General features: G+C 44.2%; 2 protein-coding genes across 2 annotated transcripts; both read left to right on the plus strand.

Moving 5' to 3' along the window:
* The first annotated feature begins 8,494 nt into the window (after positions 1–8,494).
* On the plus strand, positions 8,495–9,427 carry LOC103120217 (olfactory receptor 10C1-like). The gene has a single exon (XM_007530592.2). The coding sequence runs from the start codon at positions 8,495–8,497 to the stop codon at positions 9,425–9,427; it is 933 nt and encodes a 310-aa protein (XP_007530654.1).
* An 8,867-nt stretch (positions 9,428–18,294) lies between these two features.
* LOC103120172 (olfactory receptor 6N2) lies at positions 18,295–19,248 on the plus strand. The gene has a single exon (XM_007530539.1). It carries the CDS (start codon positions 18,295–18,297, stop codon positions 19,246–19,248), a length of 954 nt encoding a protein of 317 aa, XP_007530601.1.
* The last annotated feature ends 241 nt before the right edge of the window (positions 19,249–19,489 follow it).

Below are 19,489 nucleotides of genomic sequence, written 5' to 3' on the forward strand. Positions count from 1 at the left end.
ATGGTAAAGTGGTGCTGTGGTGTCTCATCTAGAAAAATCTTTCTTTCCCTGTGTCTCTATGAAATCAGAAGAGAAAAAATGTCCTTCGGGAGCAGTAGAATTTTACAAGTGTGAGGCCTCAACAGAAAATAAATAAATGAATTAATGAATAAAAAAGAAACAAAAAATCTCAAGCTCTTCTCATGTGAATATAAAATCTGACCATTATACCACACTGCTTCTTCTTCTGATATGAATAATGGGGTGATGAGTGGCTGACTCCCACTCCACAAATGGTGATGTGAGGTCTTGGAGAGCCAGGGTCCCTGCACTAGCTCTGACTATAAGTAAACTCACTGGTCTGCTGATGCTGATTAAAATAGTCACCTTTGACATGCTCTAAATGTGACAACAGTGTTTGAGAGGTCATGCCTTGGTGTGTGACACACCGGGACAAATGTGAAGATAAGTTCCAACTTTCAGCCCCCTCTCTCAAGTACCATCTCTGGTAGGAGAGTCCTAAGCAGAAACCTGGCCCAGAATCCAGGATAACCCAATATTTTCTCTGTAGTCACATGTAGCTATGTGTACAAATATAAAAAATAGAAAAAACATCTTGCTAATGCTTTCAAATTTGTCTGATTGTATGTGCAGTCAATATTTTTCTTCTATCAAATGCATTTTTTTAAATAAATGACTGATCTGTAAGTCTGTCTTGATGGCAGACATATTAAGGAAAAAGACTGTGCTTTGTGGATCAAATTTTTCTCAGTTCCCAGTCAAAGGTTTGGACATAAGCATTTTAAGCATTGCATTAATGTGGCTGGGGGTGTGGTTTGATGAGTAAAGCATAAAACTTGCATGTGTGTGTATGGGGGAAAACAAGCTTGATCCCCAGCACTGCATATACCGGAGTGTTTCTCTGGTACCTCTCTCAATTAATCAATCAATCAATGTTTAGAAAATGCATTAAATATGACCAGTCAACGCCCATGTTCAGTGGGGAAGCAATTACAGAAGTCAGACCTTCCACCTCCTGCACCCCACAATGACATTGGATCCATACTTCCAGAATGGAAAAAAAAAAGAATGGGAAAGCTATCAGGGGAGGGGATGGGATATAGAGATCTGGTGGTGGGAATTGTGTGGAGTTGTACCCCTCCTATCTTACGGTTTTGTTAATGTCTCCTTTTAAAAAAATAAATAAATTAAAAAAGAAAATGCATTAAATAATGAAATGCATAAGTGACTACTTATTTAAAAACTTTTTGACTTTTTTTTTACCCCACTCTCTTCTCTCTCTGGGTCCAAATGGAATTGGAGTTCAGAGCCTTCTGATCGTCTTTCCCCAACAATTTACTCCTCTGAGACTATGGACCAAAATTCTTTTGAATTTTGTATTAAGTGATTTAATAATGGATAACAATATTGCTCAAGGACCCATGTTCTAGCCCCCCAGTCCCCACCTGCAGGAGGAAAGCTTCACGAGTGGTGAAGCAGGGCTGCAGGTGTCTCTCTGTCTCTCTCCCTCTCTATCACTCCCTTCTCTCTAAATTTATGACTGCTTCTATTCAATAAATAAAGATAACAAAAAAAATAAAAAAAGATTGTAAGGTAACAGGAGTACAATTGCATACAGGTCCCACCACCAGAGTTCCATGCCCCATTCCCTCCACTGGGAGCTTCCCTATTCTTTATCCCTTTCTGGGATTATGGGCCAAAATTATTTATGGGGTACAGAATGTGAAAGGTCTGGCATCTGTAATTGCTTCTCCACTGGACATGGATGTTGGCAGGTCAATCCATACCCCAGCCTGTTTCTATCTTTGCCTAGTGGGGTAGGGCTCTGGAGAGGTGAGACATTAGAATACATTGGTAAGGTTATCTTCGCAAGGAATTTAGGATGGCATCATAGTAGCTTCTGCAACTTGGTGGCTGAAAGGTAGTAAGATATAAAGTAGGACTTTTTTCTTTTAAATCAACAGGAACCCAAAGGTAGGAATGGAACAAATGAAATTAGGAGTCTTTGTGTGGGAAGAAGTTAGGAAGTCTATTTTAGGTATGTTCCAAGTGGCCTATGATTTTAGTATTTTTTCCCTGAGCCTGATAGCTAACATGATGGTGGACTAAAAGTATTGTCAGATGGTGTCAGAGTATAGAATAGGACTAGAAAGCTGGATTCTGGCAGAGAGTAGCTCCAAAATATAAGGAAAGTATATAAATACTATTCACTGTTAACCTGACCTAGGGTCCATATATATTCATATTTAGCACAGGAATAACCCTGTCAACCTGAGCTCACAGTCCATTTGGACCAAAATTCTTTGTAAGGTGCAAAAGATGGGAGGTCTGGCTTTTGTAATTGTTTATTCACTGGACATAGACACTGGCAGGTCAATCCATACCCCTAGCCAATTTCTATCTTTCCCTAGTGGGGTAGGGTTCTGGAGAGGTGAAGTTCCAGGACATATTGGTGAGATCATCTGCCCAGGGAGTTCAGGATGAAATCATAGTAGCATCTGCAACATAGTGCCTGTGGCTTAATGAGTTTATGAAAAAAAAAAAATGCTAGTTATGTTTTGTTGAGTTTTCAGGTGATTTTTCATTTTTTCCCTAGTTTATTAGGAGAGTGATCTGAAACCACTCCTACTCTATAGCTATGTCTCCAGAAGCCCCCCCCAACTATGTTTGTAAGGAATGTATTATGTAGAAATATAGCACACATAGGGAGTCGGGCTGTAGCACGGCGGGCTAAGCGCAGGTGGCGCAAAGCACAAGGACCGGCATAAGGATCCCGGTTCAAACCCCAGCTCCACACCTGCAGGGGAGTCGCTTCACAGGCGGTGAAGCAGGTCTGCAGGTGTCTATCTTTCTCTCCTCCTCTCTGTCTTCCCCTCCTCTCTCCATTTCTCTCTGTCCTATCCAACAATGACAACAACAATAATAACTACAACAATAAAACAACAAGGGCAAAAAAAGGGAATAAATAAAATAAATAAAAAAAGAAAGAAATATAGCACATAAATAAGTTCATATGGACAGAACGTTGAAATAATTTTAACGTGCCATGATTTTAGGCAATTACTGACTCCATTCTGTATTTCCAATATAACCAAAGAAAGCATGGACTTTTGAGCACATGGACCCTGCTTTTCTTCATTTAGGGTTTAAGTCTAAATCCTTTTAGACCTAAATCACTTTTTGATTGCCAAATCATGACTTACTTGGTGATAGAGATCTGAGGTCTTACATTTTCTCTTTGTTCCTCACATGGAATAGATATCTGACGAGCAGTCTAATCCTAGAGAGACAAACATAAAGGAGAAAATCTTCCCTGGCCAACTAAGGTCTACAATGAAGCCTCCAACCCTTGGTTTTTATGTCTGTCTTTTAGACTGACTCTAAATCATGTTTGCAGTTCCTGTGCCCAGGTGTATCCATTACTTCTATAGGCTTCTGTGGGGTGGGGGTAGGGGAGATGTCATTGAAACCTGCTCAATAAATGCCAAGACACCTAGTTTACAACCAGACACAGAAGCATGCCTGCCTTACAGTCTGGCTCACGAAAGGGAATGTATCAATATGGTGTGAATATACAGAGATCAAAATTATATACAGGGACCCATGTTACTATGTGTAAGGACTGGAGCTGAAGCCCAATCTCCTGTAGGGGGACTGCTGCACTAAGAGTGAAGCAGATCTAAAGATGTCTCCCTTCCACTCACCCTGTCTCCTTTCCCTGTTTCTCTCTGATCTATTAAATAAAAGGAGGGGAAATGATAAAATGGCCACTGGGCATAGTGGATTTATCATTCAAGTTCCAGTGGTAATGTTGGTGGCAATAAAAATCAATAAATCAAACAGTCAATACAAAAGTTGCTGCTCAAGGTCAGGAGGTGGTGCACCTGGCTAAGTGCACATATTACCAAATGCAAAGAGCCAGGATGGGGGCCCCACTCCCCAACTGCAATGGGTCTGCATCACAAGCAGTGAAGCAGATCTGCAGGTGTCTTTCTCTGTCTCTCTCTATCTCCCCATCTTCTCTCAATTTCTCTCTGTCCTATCTAATAGCAATTAGAAAGAAAGGAAGGAAGAAAGAGGAAAAAGAAGGAAAAAATGGCTGCCAGGAGTGGTACTGAGCACTGAGCCCCAGTAATAACACTGGTGGCAATAAAGAAAAAAGTGCTCACAGCTAGTGGCCGAGTACAGTGTGAATATTCATCTGTGTCAAGCTATATAGAACCATCTAACAAGGGTAAAGGGGAGCTGGGCGAAAGCACAGCGGGTTAAGTGCACACGCAAAACTCAAGGACCAGTGTAAAGATCCTGGTTCGACAGTCTGGAGAACTCTCAGAAGGCTAGAAATGGACCTACCCTTTGATCCTGCAATTCCTCTCCTGGGGATATATCCTAAGGAAACAACACACCCATCCAAAAAGATCTGTGTACACATATGTTCTTAGCAGCACAGTTTGTAATAGCCAAAACCTGGAAGCAACCCAGGTGTCCAACAAAAGATGAGTGGATGAGCAAGTTGTGGTCTATATACACAATGGAATACTACTCAGCTATTTAAAATGGTGACGTCACTGTTTTCAGCTGATATTGAATGGACCTTGAAAAAATCATGTTAAGTGAAATAAGTCAGAAACAGAAGGATGAATATGGGATGATCTCACTCTCAGGCCGAAGTTGAAAAACAAGATCTAAAAAGAAAACACAAGTAGAATCTGAAATGGAATTGGCGTATCACACCAAAGTAAAAGACTCAGGGGTGGATGGGGGGGGTACAGGTCCAAAAAGGATGACAGAGGACCAAGTGTGGGTTGTATTGTTATATGGAAAACTGGGAAATATCATGCATGTACAAACTATTGTATTTACTGTCGAATGTAAAACATTAATCCCCCAATAAAGAAATTAAAAAACAAAAACAAACAAAAAAGAAACTGGTTCAAGCCCCCAGCTCCCCACCTGCAGGGGAGTCACTTCACAGGTGGTGAAGCTGGTCTGTAGATGTCTATCTTTCTCTCCCCCTCTCTGTCTTCCCCTCCTCTCTCTGTCCTATCTAACAATGATGATATCAATAACAATAATAATTACAACAACAGTAAAATCAAGGAAAGTAAATAAATGTTAAAAAATAAAAAAAACAAGGGTAAAGATATGTCTTTATTGTGTTGAATTATGGAGACTACAGGAACTCCATGAAAGGGAATCTGCATGTGTCCATCTTAGAGATATGCCAGCATTTCCAATTGTATTTCCAGTTGCCAAACTCAGTGGCTGAGATTGGATAAACTTCTTTTCTAACTACTTGATGTGTTTCAAAGAAACTCTCCTCATTCTGAGGTTACATTGGCACTCTTAGATGCAAGCGTCTCCTTTTCCATTTTGTCACAGATCTCTGGCTCCTGCAGGCATCTTTGCCAAGTAGAACTCAGAAACATGCAATGACTTCATGTCAATGAGTACATACAGGGACATAATAGAGGTGGAGGCAGTGGTGGTGGTGTGGGGGGCAGACATTCACATAGAAGTGACACACTTGATGTCTTCTTGATTATGTGCACATGTGATAGATGGTAAGTGATCAGAAAACCTAATGATATGAGACGTCCCTCTGTGGGGGGTGGGTGTCAAAGAAACTGAAACTTGCTTGGAGATGCTCAGGTGTGATTCTGCTCATGTGCACAAGATTGCACAAGGTGGTTCATTTCCTTCTATAGAAAGACACTTGAATATATATATAAGGATCTGTGATCAAGCCCCCAGTCCTCACCTGCAGGGGGACAGCTTCATGAGTAGTGAAGCAGGGCTGCAAGTGTCTCTCTGTCTCTCTCCCTCTCTACCTCCCCCTTCCTCTCAATTTATGGCTATCTCTATCCAATAAATAAATAAAGATAATAAAAAATAAAATAAAGACACATGGAACTTGACAAAGTTCATGTGGTCCTGGAAGCAGAGACCTGGGACTGGGGTCCAGAGCCCAGCAATCTGGGTGGCAGAGCTGGGGAAAAACAGTTGAGAAACAGAGCTGACTGTTCCACTTTCCTGAGCCAATTTCCTGGCCCAGAGTAACCTCTGTTGAGATCTTGTCAAATCAACCACTCCAGGGAGCATACAGTGGGAGTCACAGGGGACTAGCATCTTCAGGAATAAGACACAAAAGAAGGGGGAGTGTGCTTCAGGTAGAAAGGCCACTGAAGAAGAAGCTGTATGTGTGATTGTTACCACCACCAGCAGAGATGAGAGTGAGGACTGGGAGAGGTCTGCTCCTTTCCTAGGTGAGTGGGAACCAGTGTGGGTAGTAAACTAGGGAAAATCTTGTAGCCTACAGGCCTTCACCCTCACCACAGAAATATTTTCACTGGTTTTAGAGAACCACAAACTACCAGGGCTGTGATACTTTATGAGGCACCTATTTAAACGTTGTTGTTAAGAAGAAGGCATTGAGATGATGAAAGAAGAACATGTTTATTCTGAATTCATGGCAAAGATGTACAGACAGTCAGTAGACCAAGGGAGCCTGCTTTATCTTTGTCATATTCCTTCTGGTCCAATGTAGGAAGGTTTTAGCTTCATCAGTGGCACCGGAGACTCCCTGGTACAGTTTCCTTTGGGCATCTTCCCTTAAAATATATCATGTGTGAGCCAGAGAAGGAGCTTACTGGGTAGGTCATGTACCTTGTCATGTGTATGACCCAGGTTCAAGGTCTAACGCTTCCTGGGAGGTGCCATGGCATCAAGGGAAACTCTGATGCTATAGTATCCCTACCTCATTCTATGTATCTGAATAAAATGGCAACATCATGTTTGCCTGTTGATTCATCTATTGACTCTGCCTGTGGTTTTTAGATTTGAGGATTCTTCTTAAGCATTAATGGGTTCTTTTTTCTCCATGTTCTGGCCTTACAGAACATTCCTGACATCCAAACAGGCTCCCCAAAAGACCAGGGGATGAAAAGGCTCATTTCATAAAGTGTTTCCTTCATCCAGGAAACAGGAGACAGGTGGAGGATGTAGGGGAGAGAGAGACAATTCTAGAGGAAGATGAGATGGTGACCAAGAGAACTTCCCTTTCTTGCTTGCTTCCTAGGGAGGGAGAAAGGATAAGAATGGGGACACAGTAGAGAGCCCTGAGTCTAGACATCACATCATAGATAATCAGAAAAGTTCTGGGCTGTGAATAAGGACACCTCTCACTCTATCTCTCTCATCACTGATTCCAGGTCACTAATTTCTATAATAAATAGGAGAGCCGGTACCATATCTGCCCATGCCTATACCTCTGGTTCTGGGTACTTGCTCAATAGGCAGGTTCTTGGGCTGGAAAGGTAATAGAGCAGCTGTGCACAGAACTTGCATGAATATTACTAAAATATACCTACTAGCTATCTACAAAACAGATACTCCCCCAACTCTTCATCTGCACTATTCCAGCCTTTAGGTCCATGATTGGTCAACAGTTTGCTTGGCTTTGTATGTTAACTCTCTTTTCAACCACCAGGTTCAAGATGCTAGCATGATGCCGACCAGACTTCCCTGGACAGACAACCCCACCAGTGTGTCCTGGAGCTCTGCTTCCCCAGAGCCCTTCCCCACTAGAGAAAGAGAAAGACAGGCTGGGAGTATGGATCGACCTATCAATGCCCATGTTCAGCAGAGAAGCAATTACAGAAGCCAGACCTTCCACCTTCTGCATCCCATAATGACCTTGGGTCCATACTCCCAGAGGGTTAAAGAATAGGAAAGCTATCAGGGGATGGGATGGGATACGGAGATCTGGTGGTAGGTATTGTGTGAAGTTGTACCCCCCTTATCTTATGGTTTAGTCAATGTTTCCTTTTTTATAAATAAAAAATTAAAAAAAAAAAGAACTTGCACGCAAGAAGTCCCAATTTCCATGCCTGGTACGAGCAATAGCCAGAGCTCAATGATTCTCTGTTATATAAAAATAAAAATAAGGAAAAGATGACTAGCCTGCTCTGAAACCCAATTACATCAGGACCCAGAGATAAAGGAGAAAAAAGGGAAGGACATTTGAGAATAGTAATAGGTGTAGATATTACTTTGATAGAAAGAGAAGGCAGAGCCATAGAAAGAAATGAGCAAAGGGAGTAAATAGCATTATGGTTATGCAAAGAGACTTTCATACCTGAGGCTCCAAAATCTCAGGTTCAGTCCCTCACACCACAATAAACCAGAGCTGAACAGTGCTCTCCTGAAAATAAACAAATTGATTAAATTAAAAGAGGGAGATCAACAGACAGTTATGGAAATAAGTCAACCCATATCTGTGACCTTGGGAGAACCACTGCAGTTTCCAAAGGAAGGAATGAGGACACAGAACTTTTGTGTTGGGAATGGTGCGGAATTGTTCCCGTTACCTTGTAGTTTTGTACCTTGCAAACTAATATTAAATCACTAATAAAAAGTAAATAGTAATAATAATAATAATCAGACATCTGCATCGGTTCAACTGGTTTCACCTTCACCCCTTTTCTTAGGAGGCATGGAGCAGGCGAACCACACTGGCAACCCCAGCTTCCTGCTGGCCAGCTTCGCGCTGGCAGGCAGCCTGAGGCCCCTGGCCTTCACCAGGGCGCTGCTCATGTACCTGCTGACGCTGGTGGGCAACGTGCTGGTGGTGGCGCTGGTGCGCGCAGATGCGGGGCTGGCCACGCCCATGTACTTCTTCATCAGCGTGCTGTCCTTCCTGGAGCTGGGCTATGTGAGCACCACGGCGCCCACGCTGCTGGGCACCCTGCTGCAGGGCGGGCACGCTGTGCCCGCTGCTGCCTGCTTCGCACAGCTCTATGTGTTCCTCTCGCTGGGCATGACTGAGTGCTACCTGCTGAGCGTCATGGCTCTGGACCGCTACCTGGTCATCTGTTGGCCGCTGCGCTACCACGCGCACTTGAGCCCGCGGTTGTGTTGGGGGTTGGCGGGCGCCACGTGGGCGGCGGGCTTCTCTGTGGCGCTGGTGCCCGCGGGGCTCATGGCCTTGCTCCCCTTCTGCCTGCGTGAGGTGGCGCACTACTTCTGTGACGTGGCGCCGCTCATGCGCCTGATCTGTGTGGACACGGCTTGGCACGCCAGGATCATCATCAAAGTGGTTGCCATCATCAACACCTCCAACCTGGTGCTGATTTTGGGCCTCTATGGGGGCGTTCTGCGTGCGGTGCTGAAGCTGCCCTCGGCGGCCAGCCGTGCTAAGGCCTTCTCCACCTGCACCTCGCAAATGATCGTGGTGACCCTCTTCTTTGGCTCGGCCTTTATTGTCTACGTGGGCCGGGAGGGCAGTCAGCCCCAGGAAGGTGACAAGCTTCTTGCCTTGGTGTACACTTTTCTCACCCCTTTCCTCAATCCCATTATTTATACACTTCGCAATAAGGAGGTGAAGGAGGCTGTCAGGAGGGTCACTCAGAGGTCAGGGCTGTGCTGAAGGGACCCTGAGGATCTACAGAATCACTTACTGATTGTAGGATTTACCTGGCCAATCAGCTAATAATTTGTCCAACACACCTATAGGCCCATGAGAACAAACAGCCTTAATTGAGATGCATCAGAGAATTTGTAAAGGAAGGAGAAATATGGCCTCTGGACCTAAACTGTCTAATTTGGGTCTAATTTTGACACACAATAAAAAATGCCAGCATCTATTCAGTGCTAAGATCTCTATTTTGAAGGACCGGAAGGGGCAGAGGTGACAATGAGGCTGTGTGTAATTCACTGTATCATTCTTGAAGGAACCTGAAGAAAGCAGTAAATGAGGTTGAAAAAAGAATAAACAAAGAAGGATCCAGATGACTTAACTGTTAGAGCACATGCCTTACTGTGTGAGCCTCAGTGTTCAACGCCAGCATCATACCATAACACCGTGGGCTGTTCCAAGAGAACCTGTAGATAGTAGAATAGTGCTTTGATATGTCTAATTCTTTCCTCTCTTTTAAGTATATGAGATAAGACAGTCGGACTGAGGAAGCCTCTTGGGGAGAAGGCATATTTCATGCACAAGCATTCAGTCCAGTTCTTGGTGCTATATAAAATAAATAAATAAAATAATTATTGTTTTTTTTTAAATAATAGGATTGGCTTGAGGCTTCCTATTTTTGCCCAATGATATTAAAATATTTCTAATGCAAGAGTGATCTAGTTATTTTTTTATGACTTATTTTACTGGGACATAATAATGTAGAATGACTAACAGTAACATTGTCTTGCCTTCCAATCAGCAATGTTGGGTAGGGACATAGAATGTTCTAGAATTCCTACTTATTAAAGGTGGTGAGATTGTTCATTGGAGGTTTTCTTTGACAATGTTCCATCAATCTCAGGTTAGTTACTCTGACCTCCTACTGCAAATTTTGACTGAATTTCTTCTCTGATGTTTGGTGGGATCTAAGTAAAGAAAATATTTAGTATTATTGTACCCAAAAGAAAAGGGCTGGACAGTGATGTAAAGTGCACAAATTCTCATGCACCATGACCCAATTTTAAGCTCCCAGTGCCCCTGTAGGTGGGGAAACATGAATGGTGCTGCAGGGGAGCTTTCTCCCCATCCCCCCCCCCTTTTTTACTTTTCTGTCACTCTCATAAATGAAAAAGAAGAAGAAGAAGAAGGAATGCTGCATGACTTCCCAATCTCAATAGACCTCAATAGAGAAGCAATAGTAATGGGAATTAAAGCTGTAGTTACCTTCCTTCCCAGACCAGAATATTTTCTATGGTTGTGGGAAGTGAGTGTATGGGAGATGAACTTGAAGGAAAGATGAACTCAGTCTGAGCTTCATGGGGCTTCTAAGATGTTCTCCAGCAAACACCCTCTACACCCAGAGTCCCTGAGTCCCTGGCTTCTGAGCTTGGCAGGACTTAGAGGACATCTTTGTTTTTACAGAAAAGAAAGTTGAAATCAGGCCTGAAGTGACCTGTTTTAGCTAACCTGGAAATTCATAAATAGCCTGGGTAGGAAGGGGACTTTCATCTGGAGTCACCTTGTTATCTGAAGAAGAAACCAGTTCATGAAACACAGCAGAAGTGGAGAGGTCAATTGCTGAACCCTGAATCTGCTGGGCCTGGCCTTGCTCAGTCAGAGTCCCTGTCACAGCACTTTCTGTTCCAGGCCTTCTGCCTTCTCCACTTGACCACCAGAAATAGGAAAGGATCCTTCCACAAGGCCATTTCATGTTCCTGCCCAATTCATGACCTCTAAGTCATAGATTTTATACTTTAATATTTTTTACTCATTGAATTTCTTAGCAAGAAAGTGGCTATCTGATTTTTCCAAAGTCAGCCATCAGGTAGATTCTTCTTTTTTTTCTTTTTCTTGCCTCCAGACTTATTGCTGGGGTTTGGTGCCTGCACTGTGAATCCACTAATTCTAGATGCTATTTTTCCCCATTTTGTTACCCTGGTTGTTGTTTATTATGGTTGCTACTGCTATTGTTGTTGGACAGGGCAGAGAGAAATCGATAGAGGGGAAGACAGAGGGGGTGAGAAAGATAGACACCTGCAGGGAGTTGGGCGGTAGCGCAGTGGGTAAAGCGCAGGTGGCCCAAAGCCTAAGAAGAACCAGCATAAGGATCCCGGTTCGAGCCCCCGGCTCCCCACCTGCAGGGGCATCACTTCACAAGCAGTGAAGCAGATCTGCAGGTGTCTGTCTTTCTCTTCTCTTTGCCTTCCCCTCCTCTCTCCATTTCTCTCTGTCCTATCCAACAATAATAATAATACAATAATAGCTACAACAATAAAACAACAAGGGCAACAAAAGGGAATAAATAAGTATTAAAAAAAAAGATAGACACCTGCAGACCTACTTCACCACCTGTTAAGCAACCCCCCTGCAGGTGGGGAGCCAGGGGCTCGAACCGGCATCCTTATGTCGGTCTGTGAATAAGGATCCATGTGTGCTTAACCCACTGCACTACCACCCAGCCCCCATCAGGTAGATTCTGAAGTGTAAAGCCAGGGGTTGTGAGCTACCTTGGGATCTTCACCCTGTTCCTGCCTGCTGCATTCTCAGAATCTGCAGGAATCAGGTTAATACAAGTTTTCACCCAAGTGTGAGCTAGTTAATCCTTGGGAGCAGAAGTCAATATAGTGAAAAATAAACATTAGACAAAGAGATATGTCAAATAAAATCTTGGTTAAAGGATAAATAATAAAGCAAACCAACAAGAAAAAAATAATTAAAGGGGTCCAGTGAAATAGCTCACTTTGGACAGTATGCTGTTTTGTCATGTGCATTACCCAGGTTTGAGCCCTGCTCCCACCACACGGAAGGAAGCTACTGTTCTGTGGGCTCCTTAACTCCATCTCTCTCTATTTCTCTTTTTCTCTCACCCTCCCCTGCCTCTCTGCCTCTATTTGAAAAAATAAGCAGCCAAAGAAAATTAAAGGGACAGGATAAAACTGGGATATTATTAACATATGCCAGCAGATTTTAAAATTCTTTTTATTTTCTTAAGAAAAAGAACTAGAGTCAACACCCATGTTCAGCGGGGAAGCAATTACAGAAGCCAGACCTTCTACCTTCTGCAACCCTCAAGGACCCTGGGTCCATGCTCCCAGAGGGCTAGAGAATGGGAAAGCTATCATGGGAGGGGGTGGGTTATGGGGATTGGGTGGTGGGAATTGTGTGGAGTTGTACCCCTCCTACCTTATGTTTTTGTTCATTAATCCTTTCTTAATAAAAAATTAAAAAAAAAAAAAGAACTAGAGCACCGCTCTGACATATCTGGTGTTGCTGATTAAATTTGAGACCTATAGTTTTGCCAGGTTTCTAGTAACATATGCCAATTATCTTTAAAATTTTAATGAGCTAGGTTCAATTCCAGAACACTGATCATTACCAATGACAGTCAGAAGCAGTAGGGAATTGTGTATTAGACTAGAAGTAAATATGTTACTAGAGGGGGCCAGGCAAAAGCTCAGCGGATTAAGCACACATGGCACAAAGCACAAGGACTGGCCTCAGGATCCTGGTTTGAGTCCCTGGTTCCCTCCCCCTTCCCCCCTCGCAGAGGGAGTCGCTTCACAAGCAGTGAAGCAGGTCTGTAGGTGTCTATCTTTCTCTCCCCCTCTTCTCTCAATTTATCTCTGTTCTACCCAACAACAATGACAACAATAACAACAACAACAACAATCATAATAGCCTCCAGGAACAGTGGTTTCATAGTGCAGACACCAAGCCCTGGAAGCAAAAAAAAAAAGTTACTGGGAAGAAAACATCAGGTCCAGACAGCTTATGAGGAGAATGCTGCTAGATATTGAAGAAAAAAAAAAGGTTGTTTCTGTTTTGGGATAACTGTTATACAATAGTGCAGCAACCAGGAGGGAAGACAAAGTTGACAGGCCACTTAGCCGTCACTGATCTGCTTGGTGGACAAGGAGCTCATGTGTCTGCTGCTGTCAGGAAGAGAGAGCTCAGCTCCCTCAGCTACAATTTCAGTTTTCCTTTTGCAAAAGATCTGTGAAAATCAGGCATCATAGAGTCATCTTTGTGGTGGAGAAGGTCTAGCCCAGCAAATCCAGTTCTGCTCCCTTGAATGGTTTCTCATATCACCCACACCCTCCAACATCCCCTTTCCATAAACAGCCTCCCATCTTGACCCCCAACCCACAGTAGAAACTCAGGGTCAGATTTATTAGTTACAAGATGCCTTTCATTCTGTGGCTACAAAGCACTGCTATATTACTGGATTCTTTGAGCATCCCAAAATCTCCTTTCTAAGGGTGAGGAAGGGGAGACAGGTTGTTAAGTCTTCCAGATATGATCATGGAGCTATTTGGGGAAGTTTAATCCACAAATATCCACTCTTCCTTCCCCAGGAAGTAGGGACACATGTACACACATGTGCCTTCACACACACACACACACACACACACACACACACACACACACACACACTTAAAAGGAGTAGAAATGTATATTTTTATCTCTATTTATGTATTTATATGTTTGCTTATTTTATTGCCATCATCAAATCTGTTTTGTTGTTGGGACTTGGTGCCAGCCCTACGAATTCACTGCTCCTGGTGGCTGTCTTTTTTTTTTCCTTCCTCCTTCATTCTATTTTATTTGGTAGGACATAGAAAAATTGAGAGAGGAGAAGGGATAGAGAAGGAGAAAGAAAAAGAGATACCTGCAGACCTGCTTCACCACTTGTGAAGAGCCCCCCTGAAGGTGGGGAGTAGGGGCTCGAACCCAGGTAATATGTGCACTTAGCAGGGTGCACCATGCCAGGATCCATCTCACCTAACTTACATCATGCTTTTATCCATGAGAAAGCAGACTCGGAGAGACAAGGGGACCTGAGCATGTGGGGGCTTTATGGCCTGGTTCCCTTGATCCCACTGCTGATTCTTCTAGAGCACAGGTTCTGGGCAATGGCTGAGTTTGAGTCATCATCAACCTGGTGAAAATGTAGTAGCATTGTGACACATTATCAAACGTAGTAGCAGTGGGACATATTATCAAACTCTTTGTGCCTCAGTTTTACCAACTGTAAAATGGGAATAACAGTTGTATGGACCTCACAGAGTAATTGTGACAATAAGACCAAGTTGGACCACTTTGAACTCAGAATGACACACATTTCCCAGACAAGTCTCAGTAAATGGGTATTTTACTGGAGTCAGGATTGAAATGAAGGTTTTTGAGGCTCTGGGTCCTCCTTTTTTCCCAGAATAGGGAGCTCCTATGGCATTTTCAGAATAAGTCCAGGAGTCTGCATACACAGGTTGTGGCCAAGGGGCTGGATGGGGTCTAGGACAGATGATGAGAAAGCAGCTCTGGGGAAGACTCCTGGGTGCCCCATGTCAAAGGCAGATCGGCCCTCCTGGGATTCCTGAACTAAGTCTCACCTGCCTCTTCTGGGATCTGTCCTGAGCCTGAGTCCCTGGTGGCCTAAAGTTGTCAAGGTTGGCTCTGGGGACTCTGCCCATAGGGACAGGCCTCACACAATAGGAGGGAGTACTCCACATAAGTCGGACCTGAGAGAGAAAAAGCAGAAGTTGCATGATGTTCCCTGGATGGTAGGTGACAGGTCACATGTGAGGGGTAATTAGTGGTACAGAGATGGGACCATCTCAGAATGGATTTGAAACAGACTTTGAAAGTCAGAGCTCTGGTTTAGTGAGATGACAGCTTCAGTCACTGAGAACTGAAATGTGCTATAGGGAGACTCATAAATAAGAGATTCAGAATTTTGAGGTGTATTTTCTACTGTCCTCCTGTTTGAACTTAAGTTCACAAGATGTCGCCAGTACTGCTCTGAATCACTGAGAGAAGAGAGAGGTTCTGCAGGGGTGGTAGGCAGAGCCTTCCTGGTACCAATTCTCAGCTGGGAAGAGGCTTTGTGTGTGTGTGCTGTTTGCTATCTCAGAAGCAGCTGCATTTGCAAAGCTTCAGCTGCAGAAGACTTGCAGACTCTCATTGAGGTTGGAGACACTTGAGGAGGTGAGCGTTTATGGTTTGAAGGCCTAAAGGGTGCTTCTGAGGCCTTCATTGTGGACAAGACCTAGCTTGACCTCATACAAGAAGAGAAGCCGTCATCAGTTTGCTAGAGACAACCAAGACTTCTCTCTCTCTCTCTCTCTGTCTCTCTCTCTCTCCCTCTCCCTCTCTCTCTCTCTCTCTCTCCCTATCTCTCTCTCTTTCTCTGAATCCAGAGCCTCTCACATACATGATAGCACCGCTGAGTGGACATATCAGCCCAATTTTCCCATTCTTGATTTCAGAGAGTTGGTGAAGGGGAAGAGATGGAGAGAAAGGACACAAAGAGCACTAATTCACTACCATCTATGGAGTTCTCCCAGTGCAATTCATTGTGCATCCATGTGGTGTGGGTCTTTAACCCAACGGTTCATGCACAGCAAGATGTGCTTTCTATTGCACGAGCTACCTCTTAGCCCCTTCCACTGGACCAGGGCATGGGAGGCCTGATCCAGTTTCAAATGTGAGTTCAAGATGTTATATTGAGCTTAAGACACCGCTAGAAAAGATGGATATATATATCATCGTAGTAGTTATTGTTGTTACTGATGTTGTCGTTGTTGGATAGGACAGAGAAATGGAGAGAGGAGGGGAAGACAGAGAAGGAGAGAGAAAAATAAATACCTGCAGACCTGCTTCACCACCTGTGAAGCGACTCCCCTGTAGGTGGGGAGCCGGGGGCTTGAACTAGGATCCTTACGCCCGTCCTTGAGCTTTGTGCCACATGTGCTTAACCCACTGCGCTACCTCCTGACTCCCAAGATGGATGTTTTTAATTGAAATTGAAAAAATAGAATTTAAATTTAGGATAAAAAATTCAGATATACTCACAAACATGCAATGAGCCCACAATTATTGTTCATAAATAGTTCATAGTTCTAGGCTCCAGCAGGTCTACAAAAAGATTGTTATTTTTTTTACTTTTATTCTAAAAAGCTTTACCAATTTATAGGGAGATGGAAAGGCAAAACACTGTGGTTGGGGTGGTGGCTCAGTGGGTAGAGCACAGAAGTTGCATGCCTGAAGCCTCAGGTTCAGTTCCCAGTCCTGCATGTGTTAGAGCAGTGTTCTGTCTCTCTTTAAGAAAATAAATATATATATATATAAGAAAATAATAGTTTATTTCATAAAGTAAATAAATGTATAATATATGTGGACCACACAAAACTGTGAGGACATACAGATGTATGTATGTATGTACCCTTTAATAGGTGAGTAAAAATAATAACATTTGACCTGATTTGGAAGGATGAAAAATAATTGTCCAATGAAGATAAGCTGGAAAAAGACGGAAGCTAGGTGGGGTGTGGGGGAGAGCATGGATGGCTCAAGATAGAGTGCAAAATATTGTACCATGTACGTTCAGCCAGGTGCACCATTACTAACCCCAAACCCAAAGCAACCTTTCTACTTCCGGTCTCATTGCATGTTTGTGCTTCCCACTTTTACAAATCCACTGCCCTTAACCTCCATCAGCAACACCCATCAGGCAGGTTTATACTTTCACCTCTGAGAATGGGTGACACTTCAGAAAACTGACTCTAGGTTTTTCTGATATTCCTCAGTCACACTAGGAGATGGTCTTAACTCCCAGGCAAGCTTCTGGCTTCCTGTAGGAGCTGGTGCATGCGATCCCCTGACTCCAGCTCAGTGTCTATGGTGAGTTCCTCTTTTCCTGCTCATTCTGAGAAATTCATTTGCAATGACTCCAAGAAGCCTTCCTGGGTGAGATGCAGTGAGTGTTGAGTGTCCCTGCATGCTTGGGTATGTGACATGACCCAGGGTTGTGAGCTACCTGGGGACAGGTGGCACTTTGCTAAGTCTGTAACCCTGTGGCTGGTATGTGTGCATTATAAGAAATATGGAAAGAGGGCTGAACAGTAAGAAAAGACTTGCAGATACATGACTTAAAAATCTACAAAATTTACCCTGGGAGGCTAGCTGGAGAGGACCCATGGGCTGGGGCAGGATGAGATGTAAGGAGAAGACTCTGCAGTGAGGATGAAGTGTTTGGGGAGGGGACAGACTGAATAGGAGACAATGTCTGGAGAGGGGGATGAATGTATTCTGAAGGTCATATGGTCTAGAGGTGTTGGTGTGAAGTAAGAGTACATCAAATCAACAACTTTGTGTGTGTGTGTGTGTGTGTGAGAGAGAGAGAGAGAGAGAGAGAGAGAGAGACCAGGTGCCAGTAGGAAAATAGAAACATCTCTTAATCTGTCTATTCCTAAGTCTCATCACTGAAGTAGGCCTAGAAATGGACTTGCCTCCTTGGAACTCTGAAAATTAAGTACACTAAGTACCAGGCAGTGGCACACCTGGTTAAGTGCACATACTACCATGCAGAAGGACCTGGGCTGGAGACCCCATTTCCCACCTCTGGGGTGGAGGGGGGATGATTCATGAGTGGTGAAGCTGGTCTTCAGGTGTCTTTCTCTCCCTCTCTATCTCCCTCTCTCCTCTCAGTTTCTCTCTGTCTGATTAAACAAAACAAAACAAATAAACAGCATGGAAAAAAATGGCTGCCAGGATCACTGGATTCCTAGTACAGGCATCGAGCCCCAGCAACAACCCTGGTGGCAATAAAACAATAGCCACAGCAAAGTATGTACACTGTGGAAGGGAAAGTGTACACTGTGAAAGAGCCTGCTGTGTCAGGTGCTGTCAGAGCTCATTATTATTACTTGGGGGCAATGTAGTAGTATAGTAATTTAGAGTACAGCTCAATGGGTTGACTATTCCTAAGGAGGAATGAATGGAGTTGGACTTGACAGTGTGATCTCAGATGTATTTCTTTTCACTCGTTTTAGCCTCCCATGGAGCGCCAAAACCGGTCCATCCTGGCTGAGTTTGTGCTCCTGGGTTTTCCTAAAGTGGGGCATGCCAAGGGCTGGCTCTTCTTCCTGCTCCTTTTGGCGTACCTGTTTACCATTAGTGGCAACATGCTCATCTTCCTTGTCATCCGGCTGGATGCAGCTCTGCACACTCCCATGTACCACTTTGTCAGTGTCCTCTCTTTCCTGGAGCTCTGGTACACAGCCACCACCATCCCCAAGATGCTGGCCAACTTGCTCAGTGAGAAGAAGACCATCTCATTTGCAGGGTGCCTGCTTCAGACTTACTTCTTCCATTCCCTGGGGGCTTCTGAGTGCTACCTGCTCACAGCCATGGCCTATGACAGGTACCTGGCCATCTGCCGGCCCCTTCACTACCCAGCTATCATGACCCCTACACTCTGTTTCAAGATGGCAGCCTGCTGTTGGACTTGTGGCTTCCTGTGCCCCATTTCTGAGGTCATTCTTGTTTCCCAGCTCCCCTTCTGTGGAGACAATGAAATTCCACACATCTTCTGTGACTTTCCACCCCTACTGAGCCTGGCCTGCAAGGACACATCCACCAATGTCCTGGTGGACTTTGCCATCAATGCCTTCATCATCCTCATCACCTTCCTCTTCATTATGGTCTCTTACGGGAAAATCATTGGGGCTATCTTGAAGATCAAGACCACAGCTGGAAGGAAAAAGGCCTTCTCCACCTGTGCCTCCCACCTCATTGTGGTCCTCATCTTTTTCGGGAGCATTATTTTCATGTATGTGCGACTAAGGAAGAGCTACTCGCTGACCCTTGATCGGACGCTGGCAGTGGTCTACTCTGTCCTCACACCGCTGGCTAACCCCATTATCTACAGTCTTCGAAACAAGGAGCTCATCAAAGCCATTAAGAGGACCATCTTCCGCAAGGGGGACATAGGTAGTCCTTCTCACCATTGACTACCTCTTGAAGTGCTTCTACCCTTTCAAAGTTTATTCCCTTCAAAGTCAATCTCTAGGGAGTTGGGCGGTAGTGCAGCAGGTTAAGCGCAGGTGGCACAAAGCACCAGGACCGGCATAAGGATCCCGGTTCAAGCCCCTGGCTCCCACCTGCAGGGGAGTCGCTTCACAGGTGGTGAAGTAGGTCTGCAGGTGTCTATCTTTCTCTCCCCCTCTCTGTATCCCTTCCTCTCTCTATTTC

Source organism: Erinaceus europaeus, chromosome 9 (assembly GCF_950295315.1).
Source record: "Erinaceus europaeus chromosome 9, mEriEur2.1, whole genome shotgun sequence".
NCBI classification, from domain to species: Eukaryota; Metazoa; Chordata; class Mammalia; order Eulipotyphla; family Erinaceidae; genus Erinaceus; species Erinaceus europaeus.

What these genes read in the sequence shown, in the direction of transcription:
- LOC103120217 (XM_007530592.2), top strand. Translation starts at nt 8,495, where the DNA reads ATGGAGCAGGCGAACCACACTGGCAACCCCAGCTTCCTGCTGGCCAGC.
- LOC103120172 (XM_007530539.1), top strand. Translation starts at nt 18,295, where the DNA reads ATGGAGCGCCAAAACCGGTCCATCCTGGCTGAGTTTGTGCTCCTGGGT.